Here is a 21,344-nt window from a genome sequence, read left to right as displayed (position 1 = left end):
GAATATAAGAAAGACTAAAAGGACAAGGTTGAGAGAGAGAGAGAGAGAGAGAGAGAGAGAGAGAGAGAGGCAACTTTGAGTCTCAAGGCCACACCTCTCTCTCTCTCTCTCTCTCTCTTGTCTTCGCCAAAATAACCGATACAGTTTTCAATATTTTTTTGCAGCGACAGATTTCTCTGTTCTGAAGTAAACTGTAAGAAAGTTGATATATTTCTTTCACCTCATCTTGGCCCTGATTTTCGTCCTAATTCACCTTATATCACGTAGGTCAGTGGCTGGGAACGGGCAATGCTTTGGCTGCACATCCTTTCCGTAGCACTTCTTTGTGACTAGCCTTTCCGTAGCACTTTTTTGTGACTAGCCTTTCCGTAGAACTTATTTGTAACTAGCCTTTCCGTAGCACTTCTTTGTGACTAGCCTTTCCGTAGCACTTCTTTATGACTAGCCTTTCCGTAGCACTTCTTTGTGACTAGCCTTTCCATAGCACTGCTTTGTGACTAGCCTTTCCGTAGCACTTCTTTATGACTAGCCCGGCGTTCTAAATGATGCATTCTTGTTATCGCTCGGCATTCAAGGCAGAGAGAGGGTAATTTTAGGCCAAGTTGAAGTAAAAGAGTGTAGTCAGTCAGTTTGGGTTGATCCGAATATGTATGTTTTAATTTCATCCCTGCCACCTACAGACGATTTTCTTAAACAAGGGAGACTTTAATGAAGGTTATATCTGACTCTCCCAGTTCGAAATCTCCCCCCAAAGCTGCGGAAAATCGTCTGGAGATGGTAAGAAACAACCTAAAGCAACCGTACGTAATCGAACTGAAGGCGTTAATGAATACAGTATACGGAATGAGGTCGTGGGTGGGTTGAAGAGATGTCTCCATGCTGTAGGTTGTTTTGGCGCCAAGCACTAAGTTTGATCTTCCTAGGATGGTCGAGCTTACTATATTTATCAGTAAGTTTAATTGCCTGGCCTAACCTAACCTGAACAGAGTAACCTAACCTAACCTAACCGAACGTAAACCTAACCTAACCTAAACCTAAACTAACCTAACCTAACCTAAAACCTAACCTAACCTAACCTAATACAACTCAACCCCAACAGACTAACCTAACCCTAACACACTGACCTTACAACCTGATCTAACCAAAGTAACCTAAGCAGAATAACCTGACCTACTCCGCCCTTGACTCACCTGGAAGAAAATGCAGAAGTCGACCACAGATCACCGAAATTTGTGGTAGGAAGTGAAGGAGCGATGGAATGAGGGTTTGAAGGAGTGGACTGAGGGAGTGAAGGAGCAAGAGAGTGGAGTGAAGGTGTGAAGAAGCTAAGGATTAAGAAAAGGAGGGAGCGGAGGGAGCAAGTCAGTGTGTGAAGGACTGAGGGAGTGGGAAAGTGAAGGCGTGAGAGAGTGAGGGTGTGAAGGAGTAAAGGGTGTGAGGGAGTGAGAATGACGGAGTAAAGGAAGGGGTAGGCAGGAGTGATGGAGGGAGAGCATAGACCCTTCTACACTTTATTTGAACCGGGAAAAGTTTTGCTTGTGGGAAGTTGACGCGATAAGCAGTTTGTGGGGGGAAAGCGAGGAACAGGAAAAAACTTTGTGTGTGTGTGTGTGTGTGTGTGTGTGTGTGTGTGTGTGTGTGTGTGTGTGTGTGTGTGTGTGTGTGTGTGTGTGTGTGTGTGTGTGTGTGTGTGTGTGTGTGTGTGTGTGTGTGTGTGTGTGTGCGTGCGTGCGTGCGTGCATGCGCGCGGTGCTGTGTTTATATAGCACCGATACCGTTCGCATTCATGACTCGTTGGTGCACTTCTCTTGCTCCAGGAAATTTGTTTTGCGGGAATATTATACAAAGTGGCTTGACCAGGAGGCGAGGGTTGGAAGGAAGCCCTGGAGGCGGGAAAGAGCGTCGGGATGATGATGATGGTGATGATGATGGTGAGGGTCGAGGATTTTGTAGATGTTTGGAGTAGGAAAGGGATCGGGTTGGTGATGATGATGTGGTAAGATGATGATTCACGATTTTTTGTGTGTTTGAAGTGGGAAAGAGGGTCAGGACGATGATGATGATGATGATGATGATGGTGATTCAGAATATTATGTGTGTTTGTAGTGGGAAAGTGTGTCAGGACGATGATTATGAGGATGATGATGATGATGTGGCGATAATAATGATGATGGTGATTATGATGTTAACTGTATATAGTATGATATACTGTAAAATGCACACATTCCTGTTTTGTAGTTGGCACTTTTCGTATTTTTAAACTGAGGTAGGCTACCGTGACAAAAGCTATACGGTACCGGTACGTGAATTAGCGCCATCGTGTGTGTGTGTGTGTGTGTGTGTGTGTGTGTGTGTGTGTGTGTGTGTGTGTGTGTGTGTGTGTGTGTGTGTGTGAAATGGGTTAGGATGACGATAATTACATGAGACAGCAAATTGGAATGCAGTGTATATGAGGTGCGACTCAGTCTTTGATCCATAACAAGCAAGGTGGTAGAGGTTAAACCGCAGAGAAGTATAGGAGAACTGATTTGGAAGAGATATTTAGTTTTATGTATGCCAGGTTGATTTAGTTTTATGTAAGCCAGGTATTTTTAGTTTTATGTAAGCCAGGTATTTTTAGTTTTATGTAAGCCAGGTATTTTTAGTTTTATGTAAGCCAGGTATTTTTACTTTTATTAAAGCCAGATATATTTATAGTTTTATGTAAACTATCATACGATACACGACAGATGAGAGAATGTGACACTGTACTGCGGTATACTCGTGTGTGTGTGTGTGTGTGTGTGTGTGTGTGTGTGTGTGTGTGTGTGTGTGTGTGTGTGTGTGTGTGTGTGTGTGTGTGTGTGTGTGTATTGCTAAAAGAACAGCAAAACAGCAATGAGTAGGAGGTAAGGCTTAAACGTATGGATAAGTGCGACGGGGAATGATGGATGGTGGGGAACTTGTTTGGTATTGGCATTTACTTGTACGACCATGTATCGTTATTAATTACAGTGCACTGTGGTCACGTTCAGATATTTTCGCCGGCGTGTCCACAAAAAGATACTGGTTCTCAAGGGTAAAATAATATGGGATCTAGGAAGAGGGTAGGATTGATACAAGGAACAGACTTTGATCCAGAAGAGAGTTGAGGTAGACAGTGGTATGGTTTAGGTTCGGTTATTTGATTGTTGCTGACAAGGAGTTAGGTTGTGTTGTTATTAAACGGAAGCTGACGACTTGTGTTTTTGACTGAAACTAACCCCGTATGATAACAGTACTTTACCGGTACGGTACATTACTTTACTTGCTATAGGTGCCTTCCCCCACCCCCTTTTGTCGTCTTTGGGTTTTTGGGGTGGGACACTGCAAAAATTGTGTGCCTGAAAGACCTTTGCGCAGTTGATAAGCATTTTCCAAAGCCTTCAACTTCCACCAGCTACCGGTGGCTGAAGAAGTTGTTGTGACTTGTTTGGTACCGGAATAGACTACATTGTTTATCGATAAGAGTAGGATTAGGCTTACCGGAATGGGAATATGTTTTTCAGCATTGTAAATTGTTGAAGTTTTATCATCAGCGTAGACTAATCCAGTTTCTCATGTTTATTGTAGGTACGGAGGTTACAACAAAGCAAATCCCTAGCCAGGCTGTGTAGATTAGGCGCTCGAACTTGCTGCAAACGCTGTGTCATATTGTTAGTTCCAGCAGCTCACTATCATATACAGCACACACACAGCCTAATACTCACCCGTTGATGTAAGATTATACAGTATACATATTGTCACGTCATTCATTTCGTCACTTAATTTTCGTGTCATTTGATTTTCACACACGGCTGCCTGCTGTACTATGCAGAATTTGCCAGTTTGCGTTATTTTCACGTGAAGAATTTGCGTATGTTTACACCACATTTGCAAAATTTTAGTTTTCGAACTACGTACCAGCACCGGTCATTGTTGTAGTGTATGAAAGGGCGTGACAGTAATCGAGGTATGTATTGGTGTGCGATCTGCGTGGCGTGACTGACTGACCACCAATCCACTCCACCTGCTGTACCGGAACCAACACCACGCACCACATCACCTAACACATAGTCACGCTGGAATTATAATACATTTTGCAACATAGCCATCCGTCTGTCATCAAGCTCTTTTTTTATCCAGTCAAAAGCATAGGAGTCCGGGGCAAGGTTAAGGTCCGACATTTAAAACGAGGTTGACCAACCTTACTCGTCTGTGACTGTCAGTTTGTTAGTAATAAACCTCAACAACCGTTACAGGCCCCACCAGGCGTCTGTAACATATCACAAGACAACGTTAACAGTCTAGGATAGGCTGTATCGTAATACGCTTGTCGCACGCAACATAAATTTGGAGACCGGAATATCATATATCATAGCTTGTGAAATAATGCAGTACGAGATACATCTGTAATTAAGCACCCAGTGGTCTAATGGTAGAATGCACGGGTCAGAGGTGGCAGAGAGGTTACGCGTTGTGTTTCAAATCTAAAATGATCGGAGTTTTTACTTATTTATTATTATTTAATGTTCCGTAATATAGGCTAGGGATGTATATATGGTAGTCAGCTCTTGTTGTCATTGTTGTGGTCCCAGGTTCATCTGAAATGCGAGTTGTGGAAGGATTTGAGACATTTTTATAACCAGGCAGCTCCGCCGTCCGGTTGAGTATATCAGTTCCACTGCGCGAAGGCGTCCCTCTCCATCACCCTTTTACCGGTACTTTTAAAATAGTGATCATGGCTATGCTAACCCAGATTCAGGTCCTTCTAGGTGTGAAAGGGATAGTGTGTGATTGCTTATTGCCGCAATCATGCAGAGGACATAATGATGGATGAGGCTTTATATATATATATATATATATATATATATATATATATATATATATATATATATATATATATATATATATATATATATAGAGAGAGAGAGAGAGAGAGAGAGAGAGAGAGAGAGAGAGCATTACGATAAAACTGGGAGAGCACAGAACGTACCATAACACTGAGAGAGCAGAGTACAGGCGAACACACCAGGTAACATTGCAGAGAACACCGTAACACTTGGAGGGCGGAATATAACACAGATGATAATGCTATGCCGGGAGGACGGGGTGTAGCCTAGCATAACTAATAACACTGGATTGGTGAGCTGTATCATAAAGTTGGAATGTCAAGGTGAAAAGTATTATTGCTGTAGTGGTGATAGGTTATGTTAAGCAAGAGCTGCGGAAACTGTGGCAAACTGGAAAAATTAATAACCCAGGCATGCATAACTGATAGAATTAAATAAAACCTGTGTAAAGAAGTACTCTAGTGTATAAGAGAGCGTTTCCCAAGTTCAGCAAAATCGTGTGGGAGTAGCAAGAAGGAAATGAAAATACCGTCATCGTAGCGAGAGGGAACCTTGCTAAAAATAAGAATAGTAAAAAAAAAATATATAATTACTTATTTCGTACTTTTCCACTCGCGTGTCCCTATAGCTCTTTCCAAAATTCCATTGGTAAAGTTAAACTTTTTATTTTATTTATTTATTTTTTTTTCAGATATTTGCCTCCAAATCTGTTTGGACGATTTCGGTGCTGTTCCTGTTTCCTCCTCCATCTGAATTTCTCATTCCTGTCATTAATGTTTCTTCCAGATATGTATTTTTATCCCTGCTAGTCTTAATACTAATAAGATTCACGATACTGATGGGGTCCCTCCTGTTGATCTCAAGAAACTGTGCTTCCCTGCTGACAGTCTGCCTTTGACAGACTCTTTCGCCTTGTCAACCTGCATATTTTCTTCTTGGTGGAAGTTTACATTCATCCTGTCCGGATGAAGGGTGACTACTCGTAACGCACCGATTATTGCCCAGTTGCATTAGTTTATTGCAGTTCTACTGTATGAGAATTCATAAGAGAGAGCTTTTAAAGTATAGCACTTTCATTGTCATTATCTTTTTGCTGGTTTACGGTATTGATTCCATCAGGAATGTTTACTGTCAGTCATCTCGATTTCCATTCAGATTCATGATCATCCTCTGTTCGGCATTTCATTGACACCTCAGGTGCTGCATTAGACATTATTGAGAAAGTGTGGCACAAATCGTTCAGTTTACATACTGCCCTCCTGTGGTTACTGTCGCACTTTCTGTACCTTCATCTAGCGGCGTTCTGTAAGTTTTGTTGCAGACTGTTAGATTTCCTCAGAGTTATCAGTTGTGGAGTTCCTCAGGGTTATGTTCTGTCACCGTCTTCTTCATAGTCTATTCATCAGTTGCCTTCTAAGCTGTAACATTTAACCTTATCCACTTATATTCCACATCTCAGTTTTCTACTCTTGTTTCCCAGCGTTCATCACAGCAGTCATGGGATACACAAAGTGCTCAACTCTGGAACATTCATACCCAGTCTGTCTTTCCCACTGCCTACGACCTTCATCACCAGTCTTTTTAACCTCCTCATCCTTTGATGTAGCCTATTATAAATTGTATTCTTGCTTCTACCAGATGACTATATTAAATTTAGAACAGGTGTAGTAGTAGGGAAAGGGGTTATTGAAGGCCATAGCTAACACCTCCAGTTAGAAAAACCCATCCCAAGGTTACTAAGCTTGTTTGAAGATAGCAAAAACGAAATATATATATCGCGTCAAAGGTGTCAAGTGTAGTGTGTCTAGGCATCTCGAAGCAAAATTATGCATCATGATTTTCGCTCTTTGTTCAGTTTGTGTAGTAGGGACAGGTTTAATTTTTTTTTTCTGTAATTCTCGTACATGTGAAAACAAAAGCAGCGTAAGAGGAAGAGCAGGAAGCGGCTTATTATTTTAACCTTAAATTTGACTGGATAATAGAATGGCGGGTGATAACACGGAGATTGAAGCGTCTATCAGGGCTTTCCGGTGCCCTTGGCGTTAAATACCCTCCACCTTGAGGCATCATAGTGGTGGTGGGGAGAATATTAATGAGTAGGGGTTTAGAACTGTTAAAATAGAAGGCGCTAGACTGTTGCTAAAATACGCATTAACTCCAGAAATCGCCAGAAAGGATGCTAAAATCTCCACTTTGTTGCTAAAATATGAATTAAATCTCCAAAATATAGCTAGATATATACTCAAATATCAAAATCCAGCGTTAGAGAAATAATCGCCAAAGAATGATGCCAACACCTCCACTTTGTGCCAAAATATGAACCAAATCTCCGGAATATCGCTAGATTCAAACGCAGATAAACTTTAGCGTTAGAGAAATAATTGCCAGGATAAATATTAAAACTTTCACTTTGTCGCTGTGTTATGCACTAAATTTTCATAATACCGCTCGATTCACAACACAGACATCAGAATTTAGCGTTAGGTAGATTTTAATGTCTCTACGTTAAATTAGCAGTATTGGTTAAATTAGCAGTATTGGTAGAGATTAGGGATGTGTGTTGAGATTGGAGGACATTTTTTTTTTTAAATATATTTGTCTTTCTTTCGTTATCATTATTTTATTATTGCTGTTTGTTGATGCTTTTGTATTGTTTTTGTTGAATTATTTAGATGGAAGAGGGAGGACTGAGGAGGATAAATGTATGGAAGAGAAGGAAGACAGTGAGTGTTAGAGAGAGAGAGAGAGAGAGAGAGAGCGAGCAGCAGCAGCAGCAGCAACATAATGATACTTGGAGACTGGTTGTTACTTAGAAAACTTTGGTAATGGTTTTTGATTCTGTGAGTCGAGGAGGAGGGCAGTAATGAAAGGAGGAGGGGAAGATGAGGGAGAGAGGAGTGGAGGGGAGGGTAAGGAGAAAAAAGTGAGGGAGGAGAGTTGAAAGAAGGGGAGACGAGGGATATGGTAGAGGGTAGAAGGGGCGGATGGGGAAGAGGGAAGACTGATGAAGAGATGAGAGGAGGATGGAAGAAGGGAAGAGGGAGAGAAGGGGTAAGGGAAGGTGTCCAGAAGAGAGACTGGGGAAGAGGGGAGAAAGGCTTGTGGGAGGGAGATTGAAAAATGGGGGAGAGTGAGGGGATGTGAAGGGAAGGGGAAAAGGGATTGGGGAGGAATAATGGGAAGGAGAAAAGGGATTGGGTAGGAATACTGGGAAGGGGAGAGTGAGGGAGGGAAGGGATGGAGTAGGGAGAAGGGAGGATATACTAACCTGGCGGGGGAGCTGGAGGGGCGCCAGGCGTGTGAGGGGAGGGGGAAGAGGAAGGGGGAGGGAGGGGGATTGGGGCAGGTGACCTTGACTGGGGTCCTCCGCCCTCCACGTATCCTCAGCTTCCGGCGGACCCCTCCCTCCCTCCCTCCGTCCCTCCACCTGTCTGATTCTTCCTCCACCTGTCTGATTCTCCCTCCACCTGTCTGATTCTCCCTCCACCTGTCTGATTCTTCCTCCACCTGTCTGATTCTTCCTCCACCTGTCTGGTTCTCCCTTCACCTGTGATTCTTCCTCCATCCCTCCATGTGTCTAACTCTTCCGTCATTCCTCCACCTCTCTGATTCTCCCTCTATTTCTCCACCTCTTTTTGTCTTCCTCCGTCTCTCCACCTATATTTCTTTCTCCTGTGTGTGTGTGTGTCTCTCTCTCTCTCTCTCTCTCTCTCTCTCTCTCTCTCTCTCTCTCTCCATCCACCTTTCTATCCCTTCTTCCTTCCCACCTGTCTCTCCCTCCCTCCGTCTCTCCACTCTTCCTCCACCCCTCCACATTCCACTCCTGACCTGTCCACTTCGTCCTTCCTCATTCCACATGTCATTCCATCTCTCTCTCTCTCTCTCTCTCTCTCTCTCTCTCTCTCACACACACACACACACACACACACACACACACACACACACATTTACCTCCCTCTGTCGCTTCCCTCTTTCCTCCCTCCCTCCTGTCTCTTCCCTGTCTTTCTCGCGGCATCTCACTGTCATTTTTTTTCCATTTGAGAGTTGAAAATTATGTGGCGTCCAGAATTATACCTCTCTCTCTCTCTCTCTCTCTCTCTCTCTCTCTCTCTCTCTCTCTCTCTTTCTCTTTCTCTCTCTCTCTCTCTCTCTCTCTCTCTCTCTCTCTCTCTCTCTCTCTCTCTCTCTCACGTCTGTAGTAAAGGACAAGGAAGTTAAGAAAGAAGATGAAGAATATAAGGAGACAGTAAAGGCGAGTAGTGGAAATAAAGAGGACGATAAATGATAAAGAAGATTAAAGATAAAGATGACAGTAAGACGAGCAGTACAAATAAAGATGATAAATAAAGGGAGTAAGAGGACGAGGAAAGTAAAGAAGAGGAAAGGTGTGAGAAGACAGTAAAGAGGAGTAGCGTAAATAATGAGGATAATAATAAACTAATAAAAGCAAAGGAGACGAAGGATGCAAGAGGACAGGAAAGAAGAAGAACACTGTAAATAAAGAGAATGATGAGGGGAGGAGGTGCAAGAGAGAGGCTGCGGCGGTGGTGGTGGTGGTTGTGGCGGCGGTGGTGGTGTGGTGGTGTAGGTGTATAAATAAACAGTGACGTCATGCTAGTGTAACTCCTGTATGTTTTCTTTATCTGTATATTTCCTTCTTACGTAACTTAGACATCAGTGTTTTGGTGTCGATTTTTGAGGGATTCTTTTTGTGAAATTGTGTGATGTTTGTAGTTTTGTAGTTTCTCTCTCTCTCTCTCTGTCAGCTGAAAGTTTTAGATATTTCTTTCTTAGAGAGAGAGACAGACAGACAGAGAGACCAGTTTTTTCCCATATATCCCTTCACGGGGCTGGATGTGTTTTTCCCCTGAATCTAGTTATGAAAAAGCCAATCCGTGTCACACATTGAAAGCGGGTGGTGGTGTAGCGTTTTTTTTCGTTTTTTCTTTCTTTTTACAGAGACTCTTAACCCCCCCTCCCCTACCCCCCTTTATTTTAGCGTGTTTGTTGACCAGGTGTAGTCAGACTGAAGGATAAGTTCGACTAGCAACCAAGGAGACTCATTCCTACCTTAAATTTCTAAGGCACATCGAATTTTACGGTACCACGACGTAGTTTATGAGTTGGAGTGGCCTGGTTCCCTCAGATGAAAGCAGACCAACTATAGTATCACACACACACACACACACACACACACACACACACACACACACACACACACACACACACACACACACACACACATCAGTCATATCACTTTGGCACTTCGACACTGAAATGCATCACGTTGACTGCAGTTACTCCTTTAACCATTCGTCACCCAGCAGTTTCTCTCTCTCTCTCTCTCTCCTTCCGTCTTCCTTTTATTGCTTCCTTTCCACCCTTTTGCCTTTTTTTTCTTTCTTTCTTCGCCTCTCATAGCCTTCATTCCTTCCTTCTGTCCTACCTGTCTTGATAAACTTTTTGCCTTCGTCCTTCCCTTACTCCTTCCTTCCTTTCCTTACTTTATTCCATTCCCCTACCCTCTTTCCTTCGTTTTCTTTCCTCTTATTCGTTCTCTCCTTTATTCCATCCCCCCAGCCTTCCAGCCTTCCTTTCCTCACATCCTCCTCTCACTCCGTACTCCCTTCTCTCCTTCATTCCACCCTCCTACCCTTCCGTCCTGCTTTTGCGTACTCCATCTTTCTCTCCTTTCTTCACTCCGTTCTTCCGCTATTCCTTCCCTTCTCCCCTCACTCCGTCCTTCTCACTCCCTCCTATCCACTCCATCCCTCCTTCCATCCTTTCCTCACCCCATCCTTCTCATCTTTCTTCAATACATTCTTCCACCATTCCTTCTTATCATCATTCTTCAGCATGTACAATTAGATCTCGTGGTCATAGTCTACTTTGTATCAAACAGCCTCCAAAGGATCATAAGGTCTGTTGCTGTTTACTTTCCTTTATATTCCATTTTACTTTGTACCCTACTCTCTTCACTCCTTCCTTCTCTTCACTCCTTCAATCTCCTCTTTACTCCACCATCCATTCTCTCCTTCATTCCACCTCCACCTCTCCTTCCCTCGTCTTCTCACTCCTTCCTTCTTTCTCCTTCATTCTATCCCCCACCTTTCCTTCCCTCCATTCATCACTCTTCTTAACCACTTCACAACGATGGCGTACTTTATAATTTATTCTAGGTATCTCCAGACGATTTTACTTAGCTGATTGGAGACCTTTTGTAGTGAAGGGGTTAATGAAGGTTGGTATCTAGCCCCTTGAAAGCGAAAAGCCTCTCCCAAGCTGAAGAAAATCGTCTAGAGAGGAAGACTAACCCAAAGTACGTCATGGTATGGAAGAGTTAACTTTCATGCTGCCACTCCTTCCTTCCCTCCTCCTTCACCCCCTGTCTCAACCTTCGCGCCTGCTTTCTTTCCCCTCTCCTTTCTTCCCCTTTCCTCTTCCCTCCTCCTTCCTCTTCCCTCCCCCCTTCCTCTTCCCTCCCCCCTTCCTCTTCCCTTTTCCCACGTTCCGTCCCCCTATTCTTTCCCTCTGTTTAAGTTATAAGTCGTCTTTTACCCCCAGTTCTGCCTTAATTTTTCCTCCTCCCCTCCTCCATCTTCTCTCTTTCCCCCCTTACTTATTTTCTCCCATCTTGCCTCCCCTCTTTTCTTTACCCTTGCATACTCATCTTGATATACCTCTTTCCACCTGCTTTCCTTCCTTCCTTCATTTATTCTCTTCTTTTCCCTACCCTTCTTATCCTTTCCCTTTTCCTTCTCTTCTTTCTCATTTCCCTCCATTCATTCTTTTCTCTCTCCTTTCCATCCTTTCCTTGTTTTCCTATCTCCTTATTTTACTTCCTCCATCTCCTCTTCGATCCACTCCTCTCTTTCGTTTCCTCTTCCATACTTTATCTTTTGTCTCCGTTTTCTTCCTTTTCCCTTCGTTCCACCATCTCTCCCTACCTTCTTATTTTCCTCCCTCCCTCCCCTCCTTATTTTTTCTCCCTCCCTCCCCTCCTTATTTTCCTCCCTCCCTCCCCTCCTTATTTTTCCTCCCTCCATCCCCTCCTTATATTTCCTCCCTCCCTCCCTCCCCTTCCTTTTTTTCCTCCCTCCCTCCCTCTCTTCACACCGTTTCCCCTACTGACCCACATTGGTCGCTAGCTTCGCCTAAACTCAGTCTTCCGCTTCGCCGCCGCCATATTGCCCCGCCATCACGCCACAACCACCGACTTCACACTATGAGGGGGAGGGCTGCTTGACTGCCTGATTGTGTGCCGTGATTGCAAGGTGTTTGGTTTGATTGGGCGTACATCAGTGTGCAGTGTTTGGATAGAGTTTGGGGGGAGCTTGGATGTGTTGTGTTGTGTTGTGTTTTGTTGTGTGTGTGTGTGTGTGTGTGTGTGTGTGTGTGTGTGTGTGTGTGTGTGTGTGTGTGTGTGTGTGTTTATCCAGAAAGAAACCAAAGGCCGGCATCCCCCGAACATTGTCCTTTTCACAGACGGCCGAACAAAACAAAGACAAAATCACAGCCCGTTCATTTTCCGATGCATGAACCTGTTTCCGGTGCACTTAACCCTTTCACTCCAACGACACATATTCTTTATTTTTTTTTTTTTTATAGTATCTAGCCTATTATATTTAACCTCATTTTTATTTATTTATTTATTTATTGCTACTAGGAATGTAAGATACAGCTCTCATTTCCCGCTTTACCGACAGGGACGCTCTCTTGCTGAATAAAATCGTCTGGATGAAGCAAGAATACAGCAACAGGATGAGTCGCCGGATTCAGGGGGTTAACCCACTCACTGTCATGTTTTATTTTCATATTTAATCCATGCTACAACTAGACGATTTTATTCAGTTGGGGGAAAGCACAGTAAAAGGAGGTTATCGAAGGCTGTATGTGACTGCGGGTAAAAAATTCTCTTCAGTTAAATTCAGTAGATAGGAGTAAGCAGGAATTAATTGTAAAAGATACATCGTCTTGTTGAAGAGCTGAAAAGACTGGAGATCATAAGCAGGGGAAAAGACGGATGATGGAGACTGTTATGTAGTTGTGTACCCTGCCGTTGATTTATGTCAGACTTTGTGGTGTGTGTGTGTGTGTGTGTGTGTGTGTGTGTGTGTGTGTGTGTGTGTGTGTGTGTGTGTGTGTGTGTGTGTGTGTGTTTATGAGAGAGAGAGAGAGAGAGAGAGAAACACCACCACCTTACCAAAAACACTCCTTCCCCCAACCATGCTCACACAAATCCACCCAACCACCACGTCCCCAAAATACCTATAGTGTGTCAGTAGTGTAGCGAGCCATACTGAGCCACACCCAGCCACACCCAGCCGCCCATATCAGGGTGTAGGTGTAAGGGGACATCCCTCGCCCTTTCCTGAGTACCTGCGGATTTCTTCACACCTGTAATTTGGCTTCATATACCTCTCTACACCTGTTCTTAGTCTCACAGCTCCCCACACCTTATACATATTTCCCTCTCCTTTATGACAGCAGTTTACCCTCTATCTCCTCACCCCTTTAGTCTGATATGTTTTTTCTGTTGTATTCATGCTGATATCAGACGGGTTTATTTAGCTCACTGCAAACGTCCGGTAGTGAAGAGGCTGGACAGCCACACTGTTAGCCCCTTTAGGACGAGAGATTCTTCCTGAGCTGCCTAAAAGCGTCTGAAAGTAGCAATAAATACGTCATCCGACTGAAAGGGTAGGCTGTAAGCCTCACCCATTGGCCGTGTTTGGGGGAAGGGACTAAAATTTGATATTTTTGCTTGTCTGTTACTGTCGTTGGATCTGTGTGTGTGTGTGTGTGTGTGTGTGTGTGTGTGTGTGTGTGTGTGTGTGTGTGTGTGTGTGTGTGTGTGTGTGTGTGTGTGTGTGTGTGTGTGTGTGTGTGTGTGTGTGTGTGTGTGTGTGTGTGTGTGTGTGTGTGTGTGTGTGTGTGTGTGTGTGTGTGTGTGTCCGAGTCTGGGCAGTGGTTTCACAGTCCTTTCTCAAGGCCCTGTACACTTCCACATGTCACTATTTCGGCGGTAACACCTACCGTCCATATTGAATACATGCTAGGGCCGTCTCATATAGGACTGGTGTATTGGTATTATCGGGGATATTTTTACATGTCGGGGGGTCCTCTGGTGGATCATTGAAGTCCGTTTTAATTAAATTTAGATCATTAAATTGTTCCTTGCTCCAGCCCGGATTCGAACCCGGGTCCATTAAGATAGGCCTCCTCTCCACTGTTTCCGAAGCATTTATTTAAGAATGTGTTGTAGGAGGCGAGCAACCAAGCTGTGTTGTCCTTCCAGTAAAGATGTTTTTATACCGGGATCGCCAGCAGCATACTTAATGTCGTTCCCGGAATTCTTTGCTGTTACTAGAATAGTTTTTCCCCATAATTTATGTATTCAGGCGTATGCTTGCTCTGCCGACAAGAAATTACGGTATGTACTCATAACATTAATCTGGCCTAAAATTACCATCATCTATCTTCAGTGATGAGTTATAACGGGAGATTAACCATAGAATATAATGGCAGCCGTGAAGTGCTGTAGAACGGACTTAAAACCATCCTATTGTCTTCCTCTACCATCGAGCTGCGGGAAGTAAGCTGCCAGAGGAGGATAATCTTAGCCAGGTTAATGTGAATGAAGAACATACTGTGCATTTCTTTCTTCTTTGATATTTTTGCGTCGGCAGGAGGTTCATGGCGCAGTTCTCTGACCCCTCACTTCCAGGAATGTTTGGGGTGTTGGGCTGGATTAGAAACTTACCCCAGTATTCCAGGGCTGTAACCTTTTGTCTCCTCCTCCCCCAGGAACTGAAACTGCTGACGGAGAGCCTCAAGACACGACCCGAGTACAGTTGCACAGAGGGCGAGAAGGATGTTAACAGACGCAAGAATAGATACAAGGACATCCTACCATGTGAGTGTTACCTAGTTTTTTTTTCACGTTTTCATCCATAGTTTTGTACCTGAACTTTCTTTTCTTTTTTATCATCAGCCTTCTGTGTGTCTGTGAAAATCTGTGTGGTTTTTCATTATGTATCGGAACTTTATTTATCCCTTCATATTGCAAGCTTCAGCCATCCTCTCATAGATAATCCACTTTTCGTCTCCATCTTCCACTTCCCATATTTACCATCTCGCGGATCTTTGTGGATAATCATGCGCCTCTTATGTAAACTTCATCCCAGTCGCCCACATGCCTACTACCCCCACCTGCTCTCCCTCGCCACTCCACACACCTTCACCTTCACCGCCATCACTGCCTCATCTCCACCATCATGACCCAACTACTCCAACACCATCACCCACCTACTCCACCACTACATCACTATACCTTACCCCTCCACCGACTCAGCACTCAAGCTTCTATAGTGAATTTCATCAGTTTCCCATATCTACATCATTTTTTTTTTTTTTTAAGTTCTACACTACGACTGAAGCTTTTTTCACTCACCGACCTACCATAAACCATACCTCCACCCACTTGCTCCACCACATGCCTTGCACCTACGCCCATCCACCCACCACACCCACCTCTATCCCCATCATTTCTTCCACCACACCTCATCCACCACCACCTTCACACACACACACACACACACACACACACACACACACACACACACACACACACACACACACACACACACACACACACACATTGATAACACTAATCTTATCACCATAAAGCCATAGGTGTAACTGTGAAACGATAGTGGAAGATAAGATTAAGTGGAACACAGAAATTATCACGTCTCCTTCCGCCTTCACATGCCTCCACGTACCTCCCTCCTTCCTTGTTTTGTCCTGTTTGTTTTGATTCTGATCTTTATTTAGTGACTGGCATTCCTTAATTACTTTGTTTAATGGTTTTGAGCTTTTTGCTGCTCCATGAGAGGCGGCCAAATCCAGTATCCGTTCCTAAATGTTTCACTGAGTCACTGTACCTTTTTGAAGGATGAAGTCTGGCAAGTGGTAGCCATAGAATTTTATGATCGCCACACACACACACACACACACACACACACACACACACACACACACACACACACACACACACACACACACACACACACATTGGTTTCTGCTGCACCCACAGTGGTCCACCAGGCCTTATAGGGTGTGTTCATGGGTAGGGGCGTGTAGTTGATGTGTTTGGTGTGCGTCTGGGGTGTTTCTGGGGTGTGTTTGGCGTGCGTGTGGTGTGCATCTGGGGTGTGTTTGGCGTGCGTGTGGTGTGCATCTGGGGTGTTTCTGGGGTGTGTTTGGCGTGCGTGTGGTGTGCATCTGGGGTGTGTCTGTGGGATGTGTCCAAAGACAAAGGACAGCTTTTGAGATGTGTTGGGGTGGTTGATACTGCTGGAGTGAGTGCTGCTAGAGGAGGCGTCTTTTGTCTTGTTTATTAACGTCATGATTAATTATACACTTTTTCGTCGAGCTCAGTTCCATTCCCACTTTAATGACTGGATTTTTGTCACTGAATTTGTTTTTCTTTTTCTTTTTATGATTTCATATTTTAGTAATGTAGTCGACCCTTGATTGGTGATGTGTTTTATTATTATTATTATTATTGCTACTAATGGACGATTTAGTACACTTTAGGGGAGGCCTGTTGCAGCGAGGGGAAGGGGGTTGCTTGTTTATTTGTTCTTTTTAATTGTTTTGTGTGCTAGTTCTTTCAGTTCTTCCATATTTGTGCTTGTTTCGATTGTTTCCTACCGACATCTATTTTATTGTTGTTTGTATTTGTTATATTTACTGGCTTGCTTCGGATTTTCTTTTCATTTGTCCTCTTAAGCAAATACAGATTTCTAGTATAGTTTTTTCTTATCTTCACGTATTTAAATTTGAATTTTTGAGAGGAGAAACGGATAAGGGGCCAGGATCAGTATTTATAAACTTTCTTGAGGTTAAAATTTCTATAAGAGTGGTTGCTTTTGGTTACCTTAAGTCCTGCAGCTGCGAGAGAGAGAGAGAGAGAGAGAGAGAGAGAGAGAGAGAGAGAGAGGAGGGATATCTCAGATTGCAAAGACCAACCTTAAGGTGAATATAATTGTCTAGTACAGGAAGAATTGAATATATAAATGCACACGGATAATGACTCCTCTTGCTGTTGATACGCAGAAAATCCCAGTCTTCCTTCTCGTCTTCCTCCTTTTCTTCTCTTGGCTTCTTGTCGACAGAGGAAAGTACGTTTTTTATTTTAATTTTTTTTAAAGGTAAGACTAATATATGATCAAACGATAGGTACTGTTAGGGTTAACTGAAACTTGTAAGTACCGTATAATCAATAAGGTTCTCTTTTCTTCACCTCCTCCTCTTTTCTTCCCTTTGTATCCTTCTCCTCCTCCTTCTCCTCCTCCTCCTCCTCCTCCTCCTCCTCCTTCTTCAACCTCACTGTTCTCATATAAGTTACAGATGCAGGTAATGTCCAGGGTAAAAAGATATATCCTAAATGACATTCAGGAGGATGCGTATGGTGTAACCTGCATAATAAATCGCATAGGAAGAGGTGTAACGAAACATCCCAAGCCAGTATCAATATAGCCCTTAATATTGGGTGTATCCAATAAAGGATATAACAAGAACGTGAAGGCGAGGGAGAAAAAAAGCGAACAGGGAAAAAGGTACCATTATAAGAAGATAAAGGCAGGAGAAAAAGAGGAGGGTGAACGTAAAGAGACGGAGGATTACTGAGAAAATAAAGGGCAGTAAAAGGATAGGATAAGAGAGAGAGAGAGAGAGAGAGAGAGAGAGAGAGAGAGAGAGAGAGAGAGAGAGAGAAATTATACCAGGAAAACTCACTCAAATCCTGTAGTGGAGTGTAAAGGTGACGCATATCCAGGTGCGTAGGACTTCCTCACACACCTGTCCGCCCACCACCACAAGGGCTGGACTAGTTGTGTGGCGAAACTGCGTCGTTGCCTCTCATCCTTAATATGGAAAATCTGGCCCAAGTTGATCAGAATCTTTTTGGTGGTAGCACACACAGGCACGCAAACACACACACACACACACACACACACACACACACACACACACACACGTAGGGGACTATCACGACTGACATTTCGGTTGATAGTAAAGATCTTTGTATTTTGTTCCAGCTCACAACGAACGATTTTATTCTGCTCCAAAGCGTTAAACATACTCTTTCTACTCTAACCTGGCCTAAAAATACCATGTCTCCGTCTTGAATCCTGAAATGTGACAGTAGGTTAGCACTCAAATATAGTGCAAGTCTCAAAGAAGTGCTATGGAAATGTTGAATTGTAATATCTCTTTTCTACCACTGAGCAGTTTGAGGTAAGCTGCAAAGGGACGAAAATCTGGGCCAAGTTAAAGTGAAAGGGGTATAACAGGGACGCTGGGAATGAGATAATATGCACCTAAGTATCTATTTGGTTTACAATTTTAGTCATTCTGCAGAATATTGATAACTCGGGGAAAAATATATGCAGTTTCGTATTAACACTTTGAGTAAATAGATTAGATAAAACACCCTCACCACCCCAGGTTGTTTTGAATGATGCGCGTATAGGAGTACTAGTATTTTCTTTAAGTATCATAAAGTGCTTGTTGATATTTAGAACGCCATCTCAGTGTAGAATAAATCGGTAACTAATTCGTGGAAAATGCAACAGTGAAACCCCTTTGATCATTATTATTTCGTCAGATAATGGTTAGAACCCGTTATGTTTCACCATTTCCTTACTTCACATCATCCTGTACAGTATAATGTTCAGAGCTTCAAACAAGAAAAGGTTACAAGATCGTAGTTTCTCGCAGGTAGCCAAAACCAACAACCCACACGCATAAAAAAAATCTGTTAAAAAAAAATATATATCAGGATAGCGTTGCCAGTTCAGCGACAAACAGCATTCACAGCTAAGCCAGCGAAAAGTTGCCCCCAAATAGTACAGTTTATCCCTGTCTTCATGAAAGTAAAATTTTTCACGTTTAACGGATGTGTGGCAGTATTAGTGTTATTACTGTATTTTGTTCGTATTTATTCATATATTTATTTATGTTTCTGTTGATTTATTGAGAAAGTGAAAACACCCATGCCATTCATCATATTATAATTGCACAGTGAAAATTAATGCTTCGATTTTGTTTTACACTTGTCATCACCGCACATCTTATTCAGGAAGGGGAAGACCTTTTGGGGTGACGCATATGTTAACTGTGCCAAATCCAAGATCCATATATACTAACTTTATACTGCCAACTCTCACAGTATCACACGTAGTAGCTGTGTGGTTAAGCTAATGCGCGCTTGTACACACACACACACACACACACACACACACACACACACACACTCTGTCTGTCTGTCTGTCTGTCTGTCTGTCTCTCTCTCTCTCTCTCTCTCTCTCTCTCTCTCTCTCTCCTCCTCCTCCTCCTCCTCCTCCTCCTCCTCCTCCTCCTCCTCCTCATGTGTTACTTCGATCCTAATCGCATTTTTTGGCTCATTTTCATCACCATTATCATTATTATTATTATTATTATCATCATCATCATCACATCATCACCATCTCCATCATCATCATCATCATCATTATCGCGTTTTATTCTCATTTTTTTTTTTTACATTTCTCTCCCTTGTGTTCATTTTTTCATATTTCTTCATCATTTTCCATACGTGCGTTTCATTCATTTAAGAAAAGGATGAAGATTTTGTGCGGTTTGGTAATTAATTTTTTTTTAAATTCATGTGCAGCTTTCATTTTTTTTTTTTTTGTAACCATGCTTTAGAAACGACTGTGGTTCATTACTGAGTCCTTTGTATATATAGAGAGAGAGAGAGAATCTGGCTTGATGTTACCTTCTGTGTTGTTATAGATTTCCTTCTTTTGAGGCCAATATGTGAAATTTTTTTTCAACTAAGCTACAGTATCGTATATGATGTTTTGTTCTATTTATATCGCACCCGTGAATATTTTTTTTACAGACGAGGAGAGAAAGAAAAAACATTAAAAAAAAACTTACATGAAATTACAGGTGTCTGCCATTCATAAAAAATAAATACAGAAAGAAGGATTTGACTACTACCAATACTTACTTTTTTGGGGGTATATACTGACCTATTATATTCCTGATCGTGATAATTAATTTGGTGGTACAGTTTTAATTTTGCGTAACGGAGGACATTTCTGTGTTGGCGTGAGTCAGTCTTGTGTACCAGGTGGCCGCTCCCCAAACTGCACCCTCTCCCATAGGCCCGTCTTCTCGTTGGTTGAGGTAGCTCTTTAACATCTTTTTCTAAGTGATTTATTTTGTTCATGGCATCTTACTGTCCGTCGTTGTGTTACATAAGGCCTTTCAACATCGCCATACTCGGCATAAAAGGCGTACAGTAGGATATTAACTTCCCATATCCAAAAATAAATAGCTGAGGAAAAGGTGTTAGGGAGCTTTCTTAATTGACGACAATACGAGAATGTGTCCGCGCACAATCAGGCAACAGTTAGAGATCGTGTCAGTTTGTCCTGTACCAGCGTCAACCTGCTATAAGCCTGGAAATGGACATCTGCAGTGTGTTAAGAGACTTACGTTAGTGTGCTACCCTCACCTTGGACTTTGCTAGAGAGTACTATTGGCCGAGGTGCCACCCCGAGTGTGAGAAGTGCGTGGTTTCTTGCCAAGTCTGTAACCCATTATTTTGTGCTAGTACCTCCCAGGGCCGATACATATCTGTGAAATTATGCACTTGGGAAAAATAGTCTTAGAACCAGGACTGCTTACTCCATTAATATTGTAAAATGTTTAAAAATTTAGATAGATCGATTGACAGATACAGACATATATATATATATATATATATATATATATATATATATATATATATATATATATATATATATATATATATATATATATATATATATATATATATATATATTATTATATATAATGGTAATCTCATGAAACCAAACCGAATTGATCGGAAGCGACTGTTACAAACAACGTGGACGTTAAATTGGCTTTAGTGAAAGACACAGTTTAGTTTTATTTGGCCACAGATTAGTTTTATGGGTAAGTTGTAGCCTTAATTGAAACAGATTGTTCCATTTCACACATTGGTTACTCTGGCCTCCGTAGTACTTAAGGTTAGTGCTAGTTAAAGTTAGTGGAAGTTAAAGAGATCGGTGAGGGTTGCTGGAATTGTTTGATAGTCTGGGAGATTGGATGGTTAGTTTGTAGTCAGTGTGGCTTTTGTGTTGTCTTGAAAATATGCTGGATATAGCCATTTATAAAAGTGGAAGGTGATTTAATGTATCGGATGTATGAGTCTCTGTTTCAGCTGCCTTTTAACTTTTTGATTACGGAGATGTTAGTTTTTCACCTCTGCTGTCTCCAACTGGTATTATTCGGCTTTTGAGTGGAGAGATTAACATGGTCTTTATTGAGCCCTTCACCCATGCAGATCCTTCCTAAGTTTAATTAAAACTTCTGGTGCTTGCAGGATCAAAGTTAAAAATACATTATCGT

At 42.5% G+C, this 21,344-nt stretch overlaps 1 protein-coding gene across 1 annotated transcript in view; it reads left to right on the top strand.

The window, feature by feature from the left end:
• The window catches only part of LOC145402866 (uncharacterized), a 318,663-nt gene that overhangs the window by 10,748 nt on the left and 286,571 nt on the right, over positions 1–21,344 (top strand). Inside the window, exon 2 of the mRNA XM_080274774.1 lies at positions 14,658–14,766. Within this exon, the coding sequence (XP_080130900.1) occupies positions 14,658–14,766 (109 nt within the window). The remainder of the gene's footprint in view (positions 1–14,657; positions 14,767–21,344) is intronic.

The sequence above is a fragment of the Coenobita brevimanus genome, chromosome 59 (genome assembly GCF_032717465.1).
Source record: "Coenobita brevimanus isolate Jiangsu-jjx chromosome 59, ASM3271746v2, whole genome shotgun sequence".
Classification (NCBI taxonomy): Eukaryota; Metazoa; Arthropoda; class Malacostraca; order Decapoda; family Coenobitidae; genus Coenobita; species Coenobita brevimanus.
The sequence above is the reverse complement of the archived record's forward strand: the minus strand, read 5'-3'. Positions and strand labels throughout refer to the sequence as shown.